Genomic DNA, 19,868 nt, shown 5'->3' with positions numbered 1-19,868 from the left:
ATCATTTATTGTACAGCAATTGACTTGAGAGCCTTACTTATGTCAGGTAGACTAATTAATGACCTGAGAGGGATCAGAAAGCAATAGATAAAAATGTATCCCCATATCAGTCGTTCTGTGGGAAAAAAAATCTCGCCAACATACAATTTGGTTTATTTTGCATGGGTGGGGTCAGATAGAGATATGAGGGGAAGAGGAATTACACTGAAGACCATTATGATTGATTTGTAATGCTGGCTAGGTATCTCACAAGCTAGAAACTAGTGACGGGTTTTACTCTGGGGCCACTCCATATTTCTGACAGGGATCCAGGGACTGGAGGTATCACTTTTAATATAAATCAAAGTCATGGTGTGGGGTTGAACTGCATAATGAAGTTAGTGATATCTCTTGCTGCTACTGTGGTTCACATTTTTAAAAGTCTCATTCTTTATTCTGGATGCTCAAGATGGCAACATGGTTTATCTCACTTCCTAATTTATCCTCAAAACAACCCTATTAGGCAGAGTTGTGGAACTGGGTCTCTTCAGAAGTTTCTTAAAACTCACTGCCAACTCAATCAGTGTGGTTAGTATTGAGGGATGCTAGAAAGCTGGACCCAAAGCTTCAAACTAAATGAGGATTTGATGCCCTTGGTATGCTAAATCAGTGTTTTTCAACCTCAAGATCAAGATCATGTGAAGTGTTAATAACACTTTATAATGCCTTGGTAAGGCCACACTTGGAATATTGCATTCAGTTTTGGCCACCACAATGTAGAAAAGATGTGGAAACTCTAGAAAGAGTGCAGAGAAGAGTACAAAGATGTTTAGGGGATTGGAGACTAAAGCATATGAAGAACGGTTTCAGGAACTGGATATGTCTAATTTAATGAAAAGAAGGACTAGGGGAGACATGATAGCAGTGTTCCAATATCTCAGGGGTTGCCACAAAGAAGAGGGAGTCAAACTATTCTCCAAAGAACCTGAGGGTAAAAGAAGCAATGGATGGAAATTAATCAAGGAGAGAAGCAACTTAGAACTGAGGAGAAATTTCCTTACAGTAGAACAATTAATCAGTGGAACAACTTGCCTCCAGAAGTTGTGAATGCTCCAACATTGAAAGTTTTTAAGAAGATGTTGGATAGCCATTTGTCTGAAGTGGTGTAGGGTTCTTGCCTAGGCAGGGGGTTGGACTAGAAGACTGCCAAAGTCCTTTCCAACTCAGTTATTCTATTCTATTCTATTCTATTCTATTCTATTCTATTCTATTCTATTCTATTCTATTCTATTCTATTCTATCCTATCCTATCCTATCCTATCCTATCCTATCCTATCCTATTCTATCCTTGACCACTTCAAGATGTGTGGACTTCAAAAAACTCCCAGAATTCCCCAGCCAGCATGGAATTCTGGGAGTTGAAGTCCACTTATCTTAAAATGGCCAAGCCTGAGAAACACTGTGCTAAATCATTACACCTATGACTATCATAGTTTTTTTTAAAAAAAATCATATATTATCATATCATTATCATATCATTATCATATACTTGCCTAATATACATAACACCTGAAAGGCAGAGATGATGTTCCAGTATGGAATATTGATTTTTTAACACTTAAAAACTATTGAAGCAGGGAGTGAGGTTCATGGCAAGGAACATTTAATGATTTTGAAAAATATTTTTGGGGAATCCACATATGGGAAAGCCTGTAGCCTCATTAGGCTTTAACACAGCTTAGTCAGGGTAGATGGAAAAGCCCAGGAGATGTAAACTTTAGTGTGAATATTCACGAATAGCTTTCTCATGTACTTTTAATTTGACGATGGACTTTTGGCAACTGCAGATTCTGTCTCTTTCCTGCAAAGACCCTGCCAAGGATCTCTGCATTTGGCCATTTTTTTCTGACTGGCGCCTTTAAGTACAATGCTATTTTTAAGTATTTAAGAGAATTTCACCTTTTTGTTTGATAAAGGCAAAGGGTCAAAAGAAAACATGCAAAAGAATATTCCTTGCTATCACAGAAGGCTGTTTTTCTCTTCTGGTCAGGCTGACCTTTCCTGCCACACTACTGAGCTAAATAAGATTGCCCATTCTCTGGCAATTGCAACAGAGAGGCTTAGCTTTGATTTCATTTCAGCTCAGCCAATTCTCTCTCTGAGATAGAACTGTATATTCTGCACACGTGCAGACACAAGCTTCCCTTTGCAAGGAAGCTTAGTGACTGTTGTTCACTCTTTCCCAGCATTTTATCAGGTTCAATGAAAGCCATATTCTGAGATTGCACAGAAAAAAAGAAGAAAATGGTTAATTCAAGAAACTTATTTTTGAATACTGTACTGCAACGCACACTTAACAGATTACTATCAAATAGTGAATTGTGGCCCTTAGATATAATGATTAAAGTATTGGATTAAGACTAGAGAGCCTTGGATTCAATTCCCTTTTAGTCTTGGAGCTTTGGGCCAGGCACAATCTAAAATAAGTTATAGCAAGTTTGGGGAACGTGCAGATATCGATGAAATACAATTCCCACAGTCTCTCAATATGGACCATGTTGATTGAACTTGCTGAAGGTTCTGGAGACTCCTAGGTTCCTAATCTCCAGAGCAAAGATTATGTCTTTTCATTGAGATATTTTTAAAATGACATTTGTCTAATTTGAAGTTACCTATCACCTTTAGGTACCAGTCAGAGGTGGTATTCAGCAGGTTCTGACCAGTTCTGGAGAACCGGTAGCATAAATTTTGAGTAGTTTGTAGAACCGGTAAATACCACCTCTGACTGATGATAAATGTGGGGCACCACCTCAAGTCAATTCTGAAGGTTCTATCTTAACTTAAATCTTTGGTTTGACTTTGGTCTCAAAAGTGAATGCATGCATCCATTCTAAGAAGTAGATGGTGTGGAATTTGGTCTCTGGAGAAAAAATGGAATTGTCTTACAAGAATTTACAGCAATAGAAAAAAAATCAAATGATACAAACTGAAACAAATTTTCCTATTTTTTATCCAACTTTTCCTCCAGTAAGGAATAAACTAAGCTTCATGTCTTCATTGATTCCCATTTTAATTTTAGAAAATACCTTGGAATTATAAATTACATTTCACAGAAGAGAACTTCAGCAATTTAGATTTTTCTCTTTCTCAATCTTTTCAACACAAGCAAAATGAAATATCTGGGACTCTAATGAAAAGGCTCCAGCTATACACGGTTGTCTTCACACTTAAGACCTTGAATTATCAGCAAAATCACTTTGCCCAAGGGCATCATCATTTGCAATTTGTTCAATTCTTTGAAATATGGGCTAGGGCTCTACTAGAAATTAATCAATTTCTCAGCAGTGGAAATAGAATTTTGCACAACTTCTAGAAGAATGAAACAATGAAAACATAGTTCAGGATGTGAGTTTTTGTTTTTAGTAAGGCCAGAATTGAAGCTGCATTTTTAATCTTTCAGAAGGACCTTATTTGTCTACTAGCTCTGTAATTGTCTCTCTCCACCCTACAACCCCCCCACCCCCCAACAAAAAGTAGCTGTATTCATTCTTAGGTACTTTATTTATCCTTGGATACAAAGTGCATGAGTTAATCATTGTATGTTACACAATCAAATGTGAAATTACTCTGAAGACATTTCTTCTATTGCTGCTCTAATGATAATTTTTCTATAATGTGGATTGGGCATCCATATGGGAGACAGCCATCATGCTGGTTATCAGTTGGCAAAATGTTATTACATTTATTCCCTCTTACAAAATTAGCACAAACTAACTGTGCTTTTTCTGGCCAACCTAGATGCAGCTTCAGACTGCCACTGTCTCCAAATGGTACATTTGGAGAGATCATCAGCATGCAAATGTACATGGCACACTATTCCCATTATAGACATAATCCGGATAGTGTAGCTAAATCCACAATATATTCTTTGTTTCACTATTGGAAATAATAGTATCTATCATGGAAATGTAGAGTACAACTATCAGTTTGGAACTGATTTTTTTAAAATACCAAAAATGTGGTTGTTTAGTGATCAAGCATATTTTCAAGGCAGCCTAAGATAAAAAAGATTTGAGGATTTGTGTGTGGGGGGGGGAGGGGGGAGGGAGGGAAGGGACAAGTGCTCCATTGATAATGGTGGGGTTTTGGCAATTACTTTTATTTGAAATATTACAAGATTATTGATTGCAATAGTGCTGACAAAAAAAATAATACAAACAAATATGAAAATTTGTCTTCTTTCAAATATGAAAATTTGTCTTCTTTCAAATATGAAAATTTGTCTTCTATTTATACATGATGTGGAAGTCTAGGGATCATCCATTTACAGTTGTGCAAACTAACAAAGATTTCTAGATAGCCACTTTCAGGAAACTATTTCACCTTTATCATTTTTCCCTTTCCCTCCCCAATAGTCATTGAACAATTCTTGCCCATTGAGCTCAGTTTTCAATGGACATATTTAGTTACTTTACTTCTCAGGATATTTTTCTTAAAGGTTTCTTAACCTCGTCAGACCAGGAATTTGACTATAAAAAGCATACTGGAGTCTGCACTCTAAAAAGAGGATGAGGCCACATGAAATATTAAGTTTGTTTTAGTAAAATTTGATTAAATCAATGAAAGATAATTAAAATATCATTTTTCTCAATCCTTCTTTGATTTGGGCAATTATATATAAGGATAAATATTTGAATAAGACTTTGATATATGGACTTGGATATCTATGGACTATGAAGAGATGTTATGTGGAGTGTGCAAGGACATGTGCATAACATCTCATGGGTCAAAAAGAACTTTGCATAAGATCAACCATGGAGTGCTGCAGCTTGATCCTAGAAAACACACATTTGCTTTAACCTACATAGCTGTAAAATACATTAATAAAAATAGCTGTAAATACATATATCTTAAGAATATATCAGTTTAATTCATGGCTATTAATGTCAACACATTTTTCCAGTTCAAAGTTTTACTTGAAGCCCCCATACTTCATGGGGAACATGGTCAGAATCACAGTTTTAATTTCAACAGTACCATAGGGCAATGGGAAAGTTAGGACCATGGACAGAGGCATTCACATAAGCAAGGGCACTGAGGGAGCTGCTCTTGGTGCTGATTAATGCTATTTACATCTCAGATCCTGTATAAAATAGTTTTAGGGTCATGATTATTTTGATAAAACTTGCCAAGAAAAGCCAATTGTTTTTTTTAAAAGCACTGGAACCGCTGGTTGCTGGCATGAAGCTACTGTTTTCTTCCTCTTCTTGCTGAAATAAACACAAAACACAACATACTGAATTTTGAATGAAATAAGCTGTACTGTGAATCAAAGATAAAGTATGTGTGTATGCACACATGCAAATATTTCCATTTATATACATTTATCTCAAAGATTATATGCATTGTGCATATAAGGCACATATCATAAGTTCATTCAGTATTGTGGTATATTTGCCTACAACATTTGATGCAGGAGGGAAATTTTTATATTTACTGTATATACTCGATATAAGCCTAGTTTTTCAGCCCACTTTTTGGGCTGAAAAAAGCCGCCTCGGCTTATACTCGAGTCAGTGAAAAATTTGCCCGAAATGGAGGAGAAAAAGGGGCGGGGCCATGCCGCTGGGTGACACTCGTGAATGGCCCAGTGCCCCTGTGAGTTTCCCCTCCCTCTGTGTCAGTTTGCCCCGCAGCGCGCACCGCACCATCCCCCCTCCTCACGTTCTAATGTAATGCAGGGCTGTCTTACGATTCCCCTTCCTCCCCCTCCTGCCGCTCTGCAACGATGTCCCACCTCCTCCTTGTTATGGCAAGCAGCCACATAGCGATGTCCCACCTCCTCTGGTACAGTGATCCAATGATAGGAATCACTGTGCCGTGTGTCATAGGAGGCGGGACATCGCTCCCGCGGCTGCACGGGACATCATCATCACAGCGGGACATCAGCATCATGAGGTGAGTGAAGTATTTCATTGAATACACCGCTAGTTTACTGTTTTTCTTTGAAATAAATATTCAAAAACATTATTGGTATCTATTTTTATTTTTGAAATTTACCGGTAGCTGCTGCGTTTCCCACCCTAGACTTATACTCAAGTCAATAACTTTTCCAGTTTTTTGTGGTAAAATTAGGTGCCTCGGCTTATATTCGGGTCGGCCTATACTCGAGTATATACGGTATTTAATCAATTTGTATGGATTCCCATCTTAATAGGTGACTCTGGATGGCAAACAAAATTAAAATAAACTTAAATCAATAGAGCAACAATAGAAAAATTAAAGTTCATAGCAGTTGAAGATGATATCAAATCAATAGAAGCTAAAATATCCAAGAAATAGGGTGTCTCACACACTCAATGCCCTAGGCATATCTACCAAGTCTTTACTGCTTTATAAAAGGAGAGCAAGATTGGTAGAAACATATGGCAAGAGATGGCCCCTTGGGGAAAACCAATGCACTCCACAAGAATCTGATTGCTGATCAATTACAGAAAACACTTTGAAGCAATTGGACCAATGTTAGTGGACCAATGTCTGGTCAAAGTTGGACAAATGATGTCTCACAGTATTAAATCGCACAAACATGCAAACACACACACACACACACACACAGACAGAGGGGGTGGGGAGGGAGAGGGAAAGGGAGAGAGGGAGAGGGAAAGAGAGAGGGAGAGAGAGAGGGAGAGAGGGAGATACACTGCCAATATGAGAATTATACAGGAACTGGGGTTCCTGTATAATTTATATCATACAGATGTTTGGGATGTAAGTTGTAAAATGAAATTAGAGGAATCCTTTTTAACCCGAAAGCACAGGTATCAAAGGTGTTATCCTCTTGTGTAAATAAATAAAGAAATGACCTGAGAAAAGCACCAGAACTGAAAAATGTAGTAGATTGTAGTGCCCACAGTTTCTATACAATTAAAGGTTCCCCACCCAATTATTAATGTTTCAACTTTAAGCACCACTACTTAGGAGTTAGAGAGACAGCTGTGTACATTTCTTTCAGCAAGATGAAGAATTCTGTGGCATATTAAAGAAAATAAAAGTTTGGAAAATTACAGGGACACATCCAGAGAGTTTTCTTGGCATAATACACAAATCATTTGCCATGGCTGTGTTCTGAGAGATCACCTTAATGTTATTTTCCTAGTCTACTCTACACATCAGGATTTCCAAGGTGAATTCCATCCAATACTACACAGGACTGACCCCACTTAGTTTTCTAGATCAGACAATATTAGCTAGTGCTGGCTTCATGGGTCACAGTCTGTACTATACAGCTACAATAGCATGCTATTTATTACAGCCAACTCATGTATCCTAAGATTCATGGACAAAAGACATGTACAAATGACTGAGTTAGACTTTGTATTAACTAAAAGAATCATGGAATTCAGTCATTGATTTTTACCATTTAGATTTCAGTACCTTGATACTTTCAAAACATTGGGGAGGAGGTTGGGTATTTTTTGCATGCCCAGAGAATTGATTACTTGGATTACTGCATTGTGAAATAGTATTTCGGAGGTAAAACTGATATATTAAAACTCATCTCGAAGGCCCCAGGTTAGTCCCCGGCCCTATTTAGGCAAGAGTTAAAACGTCTATCAGTGAGACTGACACCCGGGAGAAACCGCACTATAACCAGATTTGGCAGGTGCCGCTCCCCTCCCCTCCCCTTGGAGGCGCGGGGGTTGGGAGGGCAGTTGCGGGAAAAGGCGTAGGCGCGCTTCTCATTGCGCATCCTCGGGCTCGCTCCTTCTTTCTGGGCTGCCGGCGCTTCGGTCTGCGGCAGGCGGGCGATCATGGCGCTGAGCAATTTCCTCTTCGCCCAGTGCATCTGCTACTTCCTCGCCTTCCTTTTCAGCTTCATCGTGGTGGTGCCGCTATCGGAGAACAGCAACGACTTCCACGGCCGCTGCCTGCTCTTCACCGAGGGCATGTGGCTCAACGCCAACCTGACGGCCGAGCGGCAGCGCTTCACGGTTCAGGAGTGGGGACCCGAGTCCGCCTGCCGGTTCAGCCTCTTCGCCGGCCTCCTCTCCCTTCTTCTCGCCGCAGTGCAGGCCTGGAGGACCCTCTTTTTCCTTTGCAAAGGCCACGAGGAGTAAGTCTTGCCTCCACCTGGCCCGGGAACCGAAGCGAAGGGGTTGCTGCTTGTTGAGAGGTCGGGGGAGGCGAAGAAGGGGACTGAAAAGAAAGGGGGGAAGATCTACTCTTGGGGCCACAGCAGATGCAATGCCTGGGGCTCCAAGGGACAAATAGGATTTTTCAAAAGTTGATTTCCCTGGGGTGGGGGATTTCGCTTGTTCTTCTGGCCGGCTTGGTTCCTACAACACACTGACCCAGAGATTAGCTACCCCTGTTTACAGTTCTTCATTGTGTTATCTCACAACGAAGTTGGGGTTTATCAACTAAACTATGGTCAAATAAGCAATGACTAATCTGGGATGGGAAGATTCTATAATCTGGAGCTCTTGGATTGCAGTGGACACTACCTCCCATAATATTGAACAACCCTGTCATTTAGAGTAGTGTTTGTGAGAGGTGTAATCCAGGCAACTGGGGTAGGCGTACCATTTTGGAACTTCATAAATCCAGCCAACTACTTGATGGCATCATTTTCTGTGTATCTCTCTGCTGTCATTTACTGGCCTTCTTTACCAGCTATGGTAAATCCAATCTGGAGAGTATCCTGATGGAAAGGGTAGCCTATACTCATTGTTTAATTGTTGTGCAACTGTAAAACTTGACCAAGTTCCTTGATTAATGGGATTTACTTTGAATTGTGGCTGCATAAGATGACCCCATAATATAACAGGCAAGGTCAACCAAACAGATGGATAAAACATCTGAAAGCTATTTAAATATACATTTTAAATGTCCAAATGAATGCATAAATACAGATTTCTCTTAATCGAGACCGGGAATTGTATTGCTAAGTAACATAGTCATAAAGCATGATGTCATGTAGCCACACCAACTTATAATGGCAATGGTAGCAGTCCCAGTTGCCATTGTTGGGTGAATCCCATGTGGTTTACAGTGTCCCTTGGTCATATGATTGCCTTTTGCAGCCTCCTGATGGCTTTCCCATTGCCTTTGCTTGTCAGATGCTGGCAGTGACGTTCACAAATGACTACAGGACATTGTGACTGTTGCAATTGTAAACCAGTTATCAATTACCTGAATCATAATCGTGATTGTGGGGATGCTGAGATAGCACAGCTATGATGAACAGTCATAAATTGGCCTTTTTCAGCATCACCTTAACGTCAAACCTCAATTGCCGATTGTTCCATAGAGATTACCTGCAAAACCAGTAATAGAATACTTACCTACCAAGAAGCTAAACAAATCAAAAGCATTTGCATGACTAAAGATAAGTGATTCATTCTAGTTAGACCTTTCGTCTCCCAGTTGGGTACCTATGGATGTATTAGCTCAGGAATGTCAAACTCGCGTTGTCACAGCATTGTGACATGACATATCATGACTTTTCCCCCTTCGCTAAACTGGGTATGGGTGTGGCCAGTGCATGACACATCCAGCCTGTGGGCCATGAGTATGACAGCCCTGTGTTAGATGTATGAGATGCTGAAAAAAATAATTTAAAAAATCTGCTAAAAAAAAAAGATGTATGAGATGCTGGAAATTGTAGTACAATAGATCTGGAGATACAAGATTTTGGTTAATACTTTCATAAATTTTCCTAAAAGTTTCCATTGTACTGAATTCATCCCATCATATCCTTTGTTACTCTACTGCTATAAAAGTCAATCAGACCATTTAGAAAATTTATGTTGGCATTGTCTATTCAATGGAAAAGTAGGCGTGATTCCAGGCAGCTCGTCAATGTGCTTTGTGCATAGTTCATTATTGTAATTTTATGTGACAGCTATTGAAGACCTACATCATTGCAAACATTTTTTCTCCATTTGGTCTAGCTTTTTTCTTACCATCAATGAGCTGCTTTAACTTCCATGTTCCATAATGGTACGGCTATTTACTCTCCTGAATTTTCTAGTTCTGAGGATGTATATATAGTATGTATTTCATATACTTCTTTTTACCATACTTTCAGACCATTACTTTGCAGTTTTGAAATCACCTATGAGTCTTGTCTTTACATATCCTTTCCATTCAAGTAGAAAGCATTTTTCACATATAGAAGAAAATCTCACATCTCAGGCATGAAAGTTTCCTCAGATATAAAGATTGTGTTAAGGTGCACTATGGAATTTTTCAGACCTTGTGGAGAAGAAGAAAGAAATGAATATTTTTTAAAGAGGAGATGTGATTTGGAGATTTTATTTTCTTAAAATTAGCATCCAGATTAACCCAAAGCAGAATGATGAGCAGAAACCAAAAGAGACAATATGTACTATTTTAGTGTGGGCTAAACAGACATGTTCAGCTAAGCACATTTGTAGAACAAATACTGTTTTGATCTCTGTGGAGATGTCTTTCTATATAATTTGCTGATATTATATTACAAAGTTATTTAAGACTGCTTTATTATGACTTGATCAAAGAAAGGGGAGAGGAAGTTTTTGGTTTAGCAGATTTCATAAACATAAAATAAAATATCAGAATATAAAAAATTATCATAGGATCTGCTGCACCTGAGGATCAGAAGCATTCTGGATGCTGCAGTGATTCATTTCAGTTCCAAAATGTCTGCAACTCATTAAAGCAGCTGCATTTTTCTATGTATCCCTGTGATGCATATTTTGTGCATGTTTATTCATTCTAAAACAGCAAAATTCTGCAGCTAGGATTACTTTTTCCAATTGTTACAGACCATTCTGCATTTAAAATGGTCTACTGTAATTTACATAGGAACGCGTTGGCTCAGTGGCTGAGCTTGTTGATCAGCAAGGTTGACAGTTTGGCGGTTTGAATCCCTAGCGCCATGTAAAGGAGTGAGCCCCCGTTATTTGTCCCAGCTTCTGTCAACCTAGCAGTTCAAAAGCACGTAAAAATGCAAGTAGAAAAATAGGGACGACCTTCGTGGAAAAGTAACAGCATTCTATGTGTCTTCGGCATTTAGTCATGCTGGCCACATGATCACGGAGAGGTCTTCAGACAGCGCTGGCTCTTCAGCTTTGAAACGGAGATGAGCACTGCCCCCTAGAGTCAGGAATGACTAGCACATATGTGCGAGGGGAACCTTACATAACTGACTACAAGGACTTCCATAAAACCCTCTTTAGACTTTAAGACACCATTCTCAAATCAAATCTGAAACTCAGCAAGCCTAGAAATAATATTTAGGCCTTCTCCATATAATGCATTATAATACATTATAGCAGCAGTGAATATAATTTTCAAAATCTTCGAAATTTAACATCAGAACACCATTTGAGATACGCTGCAGCCAATCAGAGAGGTCTATGCAGGGTTGCTACTCATGAGAAGTTCTGCTTTTCAGTTCTATGAGGAGAAGGTTAAAAGGACTCCTTTTCTTTTCAGAATCGGAAGGGGGACTCTACCTATCCCAAATATGTTTCCTTTAAGGATTTAGGATTCCCCTCTCCCTTGTGGAGGAATCCCCTCATGATGTGTTCATGAGTAAATAACTTCAGACAGCTCCATATCCTCTGTGGAGGTGTTTTCTGGAGATACATATCTATTATGATAGTACTATGAGCTCCACATTACATTCAGGAGATTATGTGTGGCATTTCATTTAAACGGTTTAGCACCAGGACTTACATTAAAAGCCAGTTGTCATCATATGAACATATTCAGGTTTTTAAACCAATTTCAGAAGCTTTCTGACTGTATTGAGTAGAGTAATGCAGGTGATGAGAAACATTAAGTTTTTTTTGTTATTGCATTCAGGCAGTAATGTTTGCAAGATAATATTTATAGTTACTTTTGAGTACCAAACTCTTCTATTTGTTCATATCATGTTTTCCCGAAAAAATGTTCACTCCCAAAATAAGCACTTGGCCTTATTTTGGGAAGGTTTTATTATTTTTGAGGTACATGAGGCAGTGAGCATGTTCATCTCATGGCTGATGCTGTGTTGCAATATTTTCGGGGAGGATTTATTTTCAGGGAAACAGGGTACTTTTTAAAGTTTTTCTTTCTGCTAGTCATTGAAATTGTTCCTTATGGCTTGCCAAATGATTAGAACTATCTGGATACAACATTTCATGTATGTACCTGTAATTGTTAACCCTTCTCCATGAGATAATAATTAAAAATGTCATCTTCTACCTACTGCGACCAGAAATAGGAAGGATCATGTGAGGTTCTAGAGTCAATCCATGCTGGTGGTTAAATAGATTGTCTTCATTATGGTAGGGATAGGGACGAAATCCCATCTCAAAAGTCTCAGACAGGAAGGACTGAAAGGAAAACCTGACTCTGATTTGTCAATCTAGATAGGAGGAGAGGCCATAAGAGCTTGGGAAAATCAAAGTCTGAAGAATTGATTGGGATCAGGGAAAAAAAACTTCAGGTGGACATTCAAGAGAGAATGTGAAAAACTCAATATTGTTTTTGTTTGTGGTATTCCATCCTGAGGAGAGAGATATCTTGTGTCTGACTATTGCCAAGTTAGAAAAATGGCTCAAGCCAGAGAAGGTTTGGAGAAATCAGAAGGAAGTAGACCTGTAGGGAAATGTGAGCCTAGATGTGGAGTACATTCCTTTCCTTTCCTTTGATTCCAGCATTGCATGTAATTCAAGAGTTATTGTTTGTGTTACTGATTAAATATTTTTCTTTTTCTTCTCCCCAATCTTCAATTTTCATTGCAGCTCTTTCTTTTATGCATTCCTGAATCTTCTGATTAGCTCCTTGGTGGTTTTTGTCATCTTTATTGCCAGCACTATTGTGACTGTTGGGTTTAACATGTGGTGTGATGCTATTACTGAAAAAGGAAGCATGCCAAATAGGTGAGTATTGAACATGATACATCGGTATGGAGAAATGGGAAATAGCACATATATGTAGATAGCAAAACAAGGAAAACAAGTAAGGAGCTTTATGATTTGGAGATTTATTAAAGCAAGAATAGTTACATAAGAGATTTCACCATTTTGTCATCGTGTTCTTAGGGTCCAGGGTTTCTATTACATAGAAAAGGGTTACACAATTCTTTTTCAGTTGGTCGCTATACTTAAAAATAAATTATTTGTATTCCATGATTCAAGTATGGTGGAACCAAAGGTGAGCACAGCTACTGCATGTAGCCGAAATACTAGAGTACCTATATCCAGCTAAAATGTAGAATTTACTACTTATATTTTATTATTGTGTGCCCTTTTGTTAGCTTTTAGAAAAAATGGTATAAATGATGATAGTATATAAATAAGTGATTGAATTATAATTCAATATAATTTTCAGAAGTTGGAGTTCAGTATGCACCACAGTATAGCCAAATGCCATTTAAAAAATTGGAGATGGACTAGGGTTACGCAAAATTTTGAAGGGCTGCTTTGTTTTTAATGATACTTAGTGCAGATTATGGTTTAGAATAGAATAGAGTAGAATAGAATAGAATAACAGAGTTGGAAGAAACCTTGGAGGTCTTCTATCCAACCCCTGCTTACGCAGGAAACCATACACCACTTCAGACAAGTGGTTATCCAATCTCTTCTTAAAAATTTCCAGTGATGGAGCACCCACAACTTCTGGAGGCAGGTTGTTCCACTGATTCATTGTTCTAACTATTAGGAGAATGTTTCCTTAGTTCTAAGTTGCTTCTCTTCCTGATTAGTTTCCACCCATTGCTTCTTGTCCTACCCTCAGGTGTTTTGGAGAATAGCTTGACTCCCTCTTCTTTGTAGCAGCCCCTGAGATATTGGAACACTGCTATCATGTCACCCCTAGCCCTTCTTTTCATTAAACTAAACATACCCAGTTGCTGCAACCGTTCTTCATATGTTTTAGCCTCCGGTCCCCTAGTTATCTTTGTTGCTCTTCTCTGCTTTCTAGTGTCTCAACATCTTTTTTTTACATGGTGGTGACCAAAACAGGATGCAGTATTCCAAGTGTGGCCTTACCAAGGCATTATAAAGTGGTATTAACACTTCACGTGATCTTGATTCTATCCCTCTGTTTATGCAGCCTAGAACTGTGTTTGAAGCAGTCTAGAATTGTGTTTAAAGCTTCTTTGCCATGCAAATATTGCTCTTTGGTTCTGAAAAGCAAAAGAATTGCTTTGCATTGCTTCAGGACTCTCCACTCCAACAACTAAAGGAGGATACCCATGTATTCACAGAGTTCACTTCCAGTGTGCTATAGAGAGTGGTTTGATATAGTGAGTCTTATGTTTGTGACACATCATGGGGAATAGCATCATCCCTATTGAAATACTACACTGAATGGCTGCCTGGCGCAAGCCTAATATGCATAAGAGTCATTTGCTTGAGATGGGCAGTTACAGAAATCAAATAACAAATAAATAAATAATAAATAAATACATACATAATAAATAAATAATAAATAAATAATAAGAGGATTTGATAACTGTATAAATAAAAATACCTCTGCATATCTTTCTGGAAAATCTTGGAGCGTGAAATCATTGTACTCCAAAATGATAAAGTTTTTCTTGCCATATTTAGAACATTGCAAATTATATGTAGCTGAGATCCACTAGTTTCTTCTGAAATCTTAAAATGAATTTAAGAACATGGGAGATGAATATGGCATTATGGTGAACAAAAATATTCACTGATACTGCATTGAGTTAAGCTAAACATATTCAGTTGTTCACATGACTGAATTGGCCCAAGGAAATTTCTACTGAAATCAGATGTGTGTAAATTTCCATACTGCACATTAAATATATTCATATTAAATAAATGTTCTCCATCACTATGGGGTTAATTTGAAAATGAGTATAAAGGGATTAAATGAGTTGTGTGATTTAATAGAAATCTTGCAGATAATAAGTACGGTATGTAGTGAGATTTTATGTCTTATAATGATTAAAGCACTGATTTTACATTTTGCCTTGCCATATGTTGTATATGCCATCAGTGAGTGTTTTATTTAGGACTGCCATGATTATTTGAATATTTGGTTAAAATATTTTCTTGGGGTTTTAAAAAAAATCTAACCAGATAATTAAATATTTAGTTAAGCCTCCAAGGTGATTGATACTATTAGAAAGATAAGAAAGAGAGAATATGATTTCGAGAATCTCAAACCCTATGATTTGCCAAGTAAAAATCCAAGATACTTATTAAAAATGAAAACAGAAAACAATCTATATGCAGACTTTATTTTTGATTGAATTTTGCAAGGAATATTGGAAATAAAACATGCAAATATTATCTTCTTCTGAAGATCAGCAGCTTCGTTTCAGTGTGGTTGAAAGTCCTTGGCATGATGCCAAAGAGGGCACTTTCATATAGGTGGGATGATTGGAGAGATATTGTTCAAAGGACTTGTGTATGGATCTTAAATTTAGAATCTGGAGGCCTTTTTTGTTGATGCAATACATACTGTATAAACATGATATACTTATGTTCTTGGAAACAAGGCTTGTGTGGCTTTTAAATTGTACAGTACTTAGAAATCCTAGGCCCTTACAAAAATCAGCTATGGAGATTATTGGAGGGTAGAGGTAAAGCTTCTGTATGGTATAGTATGTGGCCAATGAAATAGAATGTATATTGACATGGAAGGGTCAAAATCTGCAACATGGATAATGACACCAACCCTGTCCTCCCACACTTCCTCCAATAGATACCCATGCACAGACCAATGATAAATATCCTGTCATTGATGGGCTATCATTGCGTCCCTGCAATGCCAAAACAGTAGAGAGAAAATAGTACATGCACAGACCAATGATAAATATCCTGTCATTGATGGGCTATCATTGCATCCCTGCAATGCCAAAACAGTAGAGAGAAAATAGTAGCTGCAGCCGATAGGACTATTGAAATTTATTTCTGACATAGCATGTCATCATTTGGCTCATTGTTGTCTATACTAACTTGTAGCAATTTCCAAAGTCCCAGATTCAGGCTGTTTTTCACCCTGAGATTTTTCTGTGCAAATCATTTTGTCATTGAGGCTTGACCTCTCATTACAGTTGTACACAATCTCTTAAGTAAATGCTTCAATTGCAAGACTGCAATAGATCCTGTGCACTGAAAATGCAATATGTGGTTTCTGGAAATATCTTATTATTTTATTGATTTAACAATACCTAATTATAATTAGTAGATTACCAATTTTTGCAATATTAGCAACCCTTGATTTGGTGGTCTTTCTAATTTTACCATTGCTGACAATTATCTGCAAACTTTTATTTGAATTTATTTACTCAGTTTATTTATTGTAATTATACAATATTATATACTTATTCTTTGCTGAATTTTTCCTAGAGGAACATTCATCTGAAGAAGAACTTTAAAAGGAATCTTTCAGGTTTACAGCAAAGTTCCATCTAGTCTTTCATTGTGCCTGACACAATGAAAGGCTAGTCACTAGATGAAACTGTTCGACTCTGGCATAATCTTTGCAGATGACCACACTAGAAATTTTGCACAGAAACAGGGAATTAACAAAACAGAAAGTTCTGCTGAACAAGTTTTCCTTCCATGGTTTATATGCAGTGATGGACTGCTGTGCAATTGAGTCTTCAGAAAAAATCCCATAATATGAGTCTTTTGCAACAGTTTAACTGGCTGTGTGACCCCTTTTTAAAGGACATACAAGGAGAAGTCCTGGCAAAGTAAGAATGTAGTTTGAGATGACACCAATTTAGCCGAAACCTACATCAGCTTGTCTCATTTTATAATCTTCAGGAAAATGGCCAGAATGGGAACAGTTGACAAAATGTTGGCGAAGACATTGACATGTTGACCTTTTTCTCTATTATTTCTTGACTGCAATAACACTACAATTAGTTGTGACTGGTTCATTGAAACACTTGAAAGAGATTGTAATACGAACGTTTATCTGTGTTTCAAAGACAGCCACAAGATTGTGTGATAATAAGACATATCATCAGTTGTCATGTACTCTGTGAATGTGGTATGTGTGTTTGAGAGAGAAGCCGTGTGCGTGAGAGTGATTTAGGAAGTTAGTGATATAGAGGATGGATTCTATGAAAGATAATTTATAACTACTGAGTTACTTTTCCTTCCCTTCTCTTTCATCCAAAATGCCTTCTCCTTTTAGTTGTGAAGAATTACAAGATATAGATCTTGAACTGAATTTAGAAAACTCATCATTCTATGACCAGTTTGCCATCACACAGGTAAGTTAAGCCTCTTTGTTCACAGAACTTTAGAAAGACTTCAAATGTCACGAAATGTCTTCTTACCTAAATGCTATCTAGAATCAGTTCAAAAATGTCACACTCAACATTGTTTCACTCTGCACTGGATGACTAGCACTGTATTTCATCCGAAACAACATTTCTGTCTGTAATAATAGATATGACATGGTTCATTCACATAAACTAGTTGATCTTGAGCATATCCAAAGATGAATTAAGATGGAAAAAATGGTGGAAGCCAAATTCTGGGAGAAATGGTTGGACATTATGCAGAAGAGAAAACTAAGGGACAGATGTTATTACCACCTGTCAACTTTGGAAGATGGAACACATTAGAGCTTTATTACTTTGGAGAAGATAATTGGAACCAGAGGATAGAAATTGTAAGGAAGCTAATTTTGGCTAAATACGGAGAGAAGCTTCCTAACAATGAGCAATTGAACAGTGGAACTTGGAAGATGATGGCCTCTACTTCATTAGCTATATTGAAGAAAAAGCTGTGTAGATATCCAACAGCTGTAGTTGCAGACTCTATGTTAAACACAGAATTGGAATTGATAATCTCTAATTAGTTTTCCAGCTCTGTGATTCTGTGAATGCTGTAGTCATGAAATTATGGAAATGCATATTTTAGCCTACCCTAAGATGATAGCATAGTTATTTTTATTTGGAAACTGCATACCTAGACATAAATACAGCAAGAATAAATCTTCAAGAAAAATGAAAATGAGATTCTATTTATTTGCACTCCTGGTCTATTCTATTACATGGAATACTGTTATATGTGTATTGGTTCTTAGATGACATTCTTGAGATTCCTAGGAAAGGTAAGATTGTGATGGACTAGACTAAGAAATATAAAGGCTGAATATGTGATGCCAACCTGGATTGGATTCCTTTTAGTAATATAAGACATGTGCAGTTGTACTCTGAGATGTTATATAAAGTGGGTTATTCAGAAAGTTGAAATAGAACTTGATGGCTACATACAGTAATTTTCAGATGTTTCATCAACTGTATTCAAGCATAATATAGAGAATATTACCATGTCCTGGTAATATCCTATGAGCTTCACTATTGCTCTTCATCAGTTGACTGCATCATTTAAAATGTATATATCAATTTTCTATAGTTGTAGTTGAACTGCAAGCATAATAAAAATGCATGGGTATTGTTTGGATATTTTAAAAGCTTTGCTTTCAATATAACAAATATCTATAAATACCTCTTTGAACATTTACTGAAAAAATCATTCTCATACATTTTTGAGATCTTGGGTTAGGAAAATACACTTACTGAAATGGTCTTTTAAAGATGTTACAGAATTTAAAAAATATTACATTAATGTTGTTTGAATTAAGTCTAACATATTGTATCAACACAGACATTAGTTTTGACAAATTGTAGTCTATGGCTACTGTGAATAGAGAAAATATTCAACATTAACTATTATTAAGCTGAATGTTCTTGGGGAAAATGTACTGAAATGCACATTGTATTAGATTCACTTTTCTCCATATGGTGGTCTATATATATATATATTGTGAAACTGCAATTCCAATAATTTAGGATTGTAGGAGTTAACAGTTTTAGAGGGTATAATTTTTGGAAAGGTATACATTTATATATTTAAAGTATTCTCATTATCTCTTTCTCTTTTTTGTTTCTAGTTTGGCCTCTGGGCTGCCTGGCTGACTTGGTTAGGAATTACAATATTGGCCTTTTTGAAGGTTTATCATAATTATCGGCAGGAGGACCTCTTGGATAGCCTGATTCATGAGAAGGAATTTTTGTTGGGACGATCTTCATCACGAACTTCTTTTCAGGAAGAAAAAAGTGGCATAATCTAATATCTAATAAGCCTCACTGCATAGCAGATTGTGGGTTGTGTATTATGGGTCTTAGCTGGAGGTAAAGATAGAAATTGAATTGGCATGCCTAGAAAACCTTTAAGGGAAAAAAATGGAATCTGGAATTTAGCATTCTGTTAAATAGATATTGTCCATAGAATATCCCTGTTAAAATATAACTATAGCTCTCACAGTTACCTGAATCACAATTTATGATTCCTTTAATTGTTCAGTGCTTTGTGATTTTCAACTATCTGTGCAACTTCTTTCTATTGAATAACCTGTGATATCACATTAATTTCTCAGGATTAATTTAGGAAAACCAATTCACACGGACAAAACATGATATGAAGCTGCAAGTAGACATGTCATATATGCTTGAACTAAATTTCGGACTGCCACTGTGTGGATTTGTTTACTTACCTAAAAATGCCATTTCTGTGAGTTTTTTTTAGATGTTTGAAGACATAATTTTGATCCATCTGCTTAACTGAACTCCACTTCCTTTCAGAAATGATGTTCTGCATGATATGAGCAATCCACATTGATATCTAACCATGTATTTATCCAAATGATGTGACTTTTCCTCTCAAAGTAGGGTGGAAATGGAATGATTGGGTATTTATTAAATATAATGTCAAAAGGGGGAATTTAATGTTTCCATGATATAGATAAAATCCATGGAATAGATAAATCCATGGAAACTTACACACTCATGTTAAGTATATACCTCAGTAGGAGTTGGCCATATAGCTTGGACAAAATTATTTGTGGCC

General features: G+C 37.2%; 1 protein-coding gene across 1 annotated transcript; it reads left to right on the top strand.

The window, feature by feature from the left end:
* The first annotated feature begins 7,790 nt into the window (after positions 1-7,790).
* On the top strand, positions 7,791-19,092 carry TMEM179 (transmembrane protein 179). The gene is made up of 4 exons (XM_032210686.1): positions 7,791-8,092; positions 12,756-12,893; positions 17,143-17,221; positions 18,913-19,092. Exons 1-4 carry the CDS (start codon positions 7,791-7,793, stop codon positions 19,090-19,092), a joined length of 699 nt encoding a protein of 232 aa, XP_032066577.1.
* The last annotated feature ends 776 nt before the right edge of the window (positions 19,093-19,868 follow it).

This window comes from Thamnophis elegans, chromosome 1 (assembly GCF_009769535.1).
Source record: "Thamnophis elegans isolate rThaEle1 chromosome 1, rThaEle1.pri, whole genome shotgun sequence".
In the NCBI taxonomy this organism is placed as follows: Eukaryota; Metazoa; Chordata; class Lepidosauria; order Squamata; family Colubridae; genus Thamnophis; species Thamnophis elegans.
This window is presented reverse-complemented; position numbering and strand designations above follow the sequence as displayed.

Bases quoted from the DNA above. Each gene is read 5' to 3' on its own strand.
- TMEM179 (XM_032210686.1), top strand. From the start codon at position 7,791: ATGGCGCTGAGCAATTTCCTCTTCGCCCAGTGCATCTGCTACTTCCTC. The intron at 8,093-12,755 runs GTAAGTCTTGCC...TTTTCATTGCAG, and splicing joins CTTTGCAAAGGCCACGAGGA to CTCTTTCTTTTATGCATTCC. The intron at 12,894-17,142 runs GTGAGTATTGAA...TTCTCCTTTTAG, and splicing joins AAAGGAAGCATGCCAAATAG to TTGTGAAGAATTACAAGATA.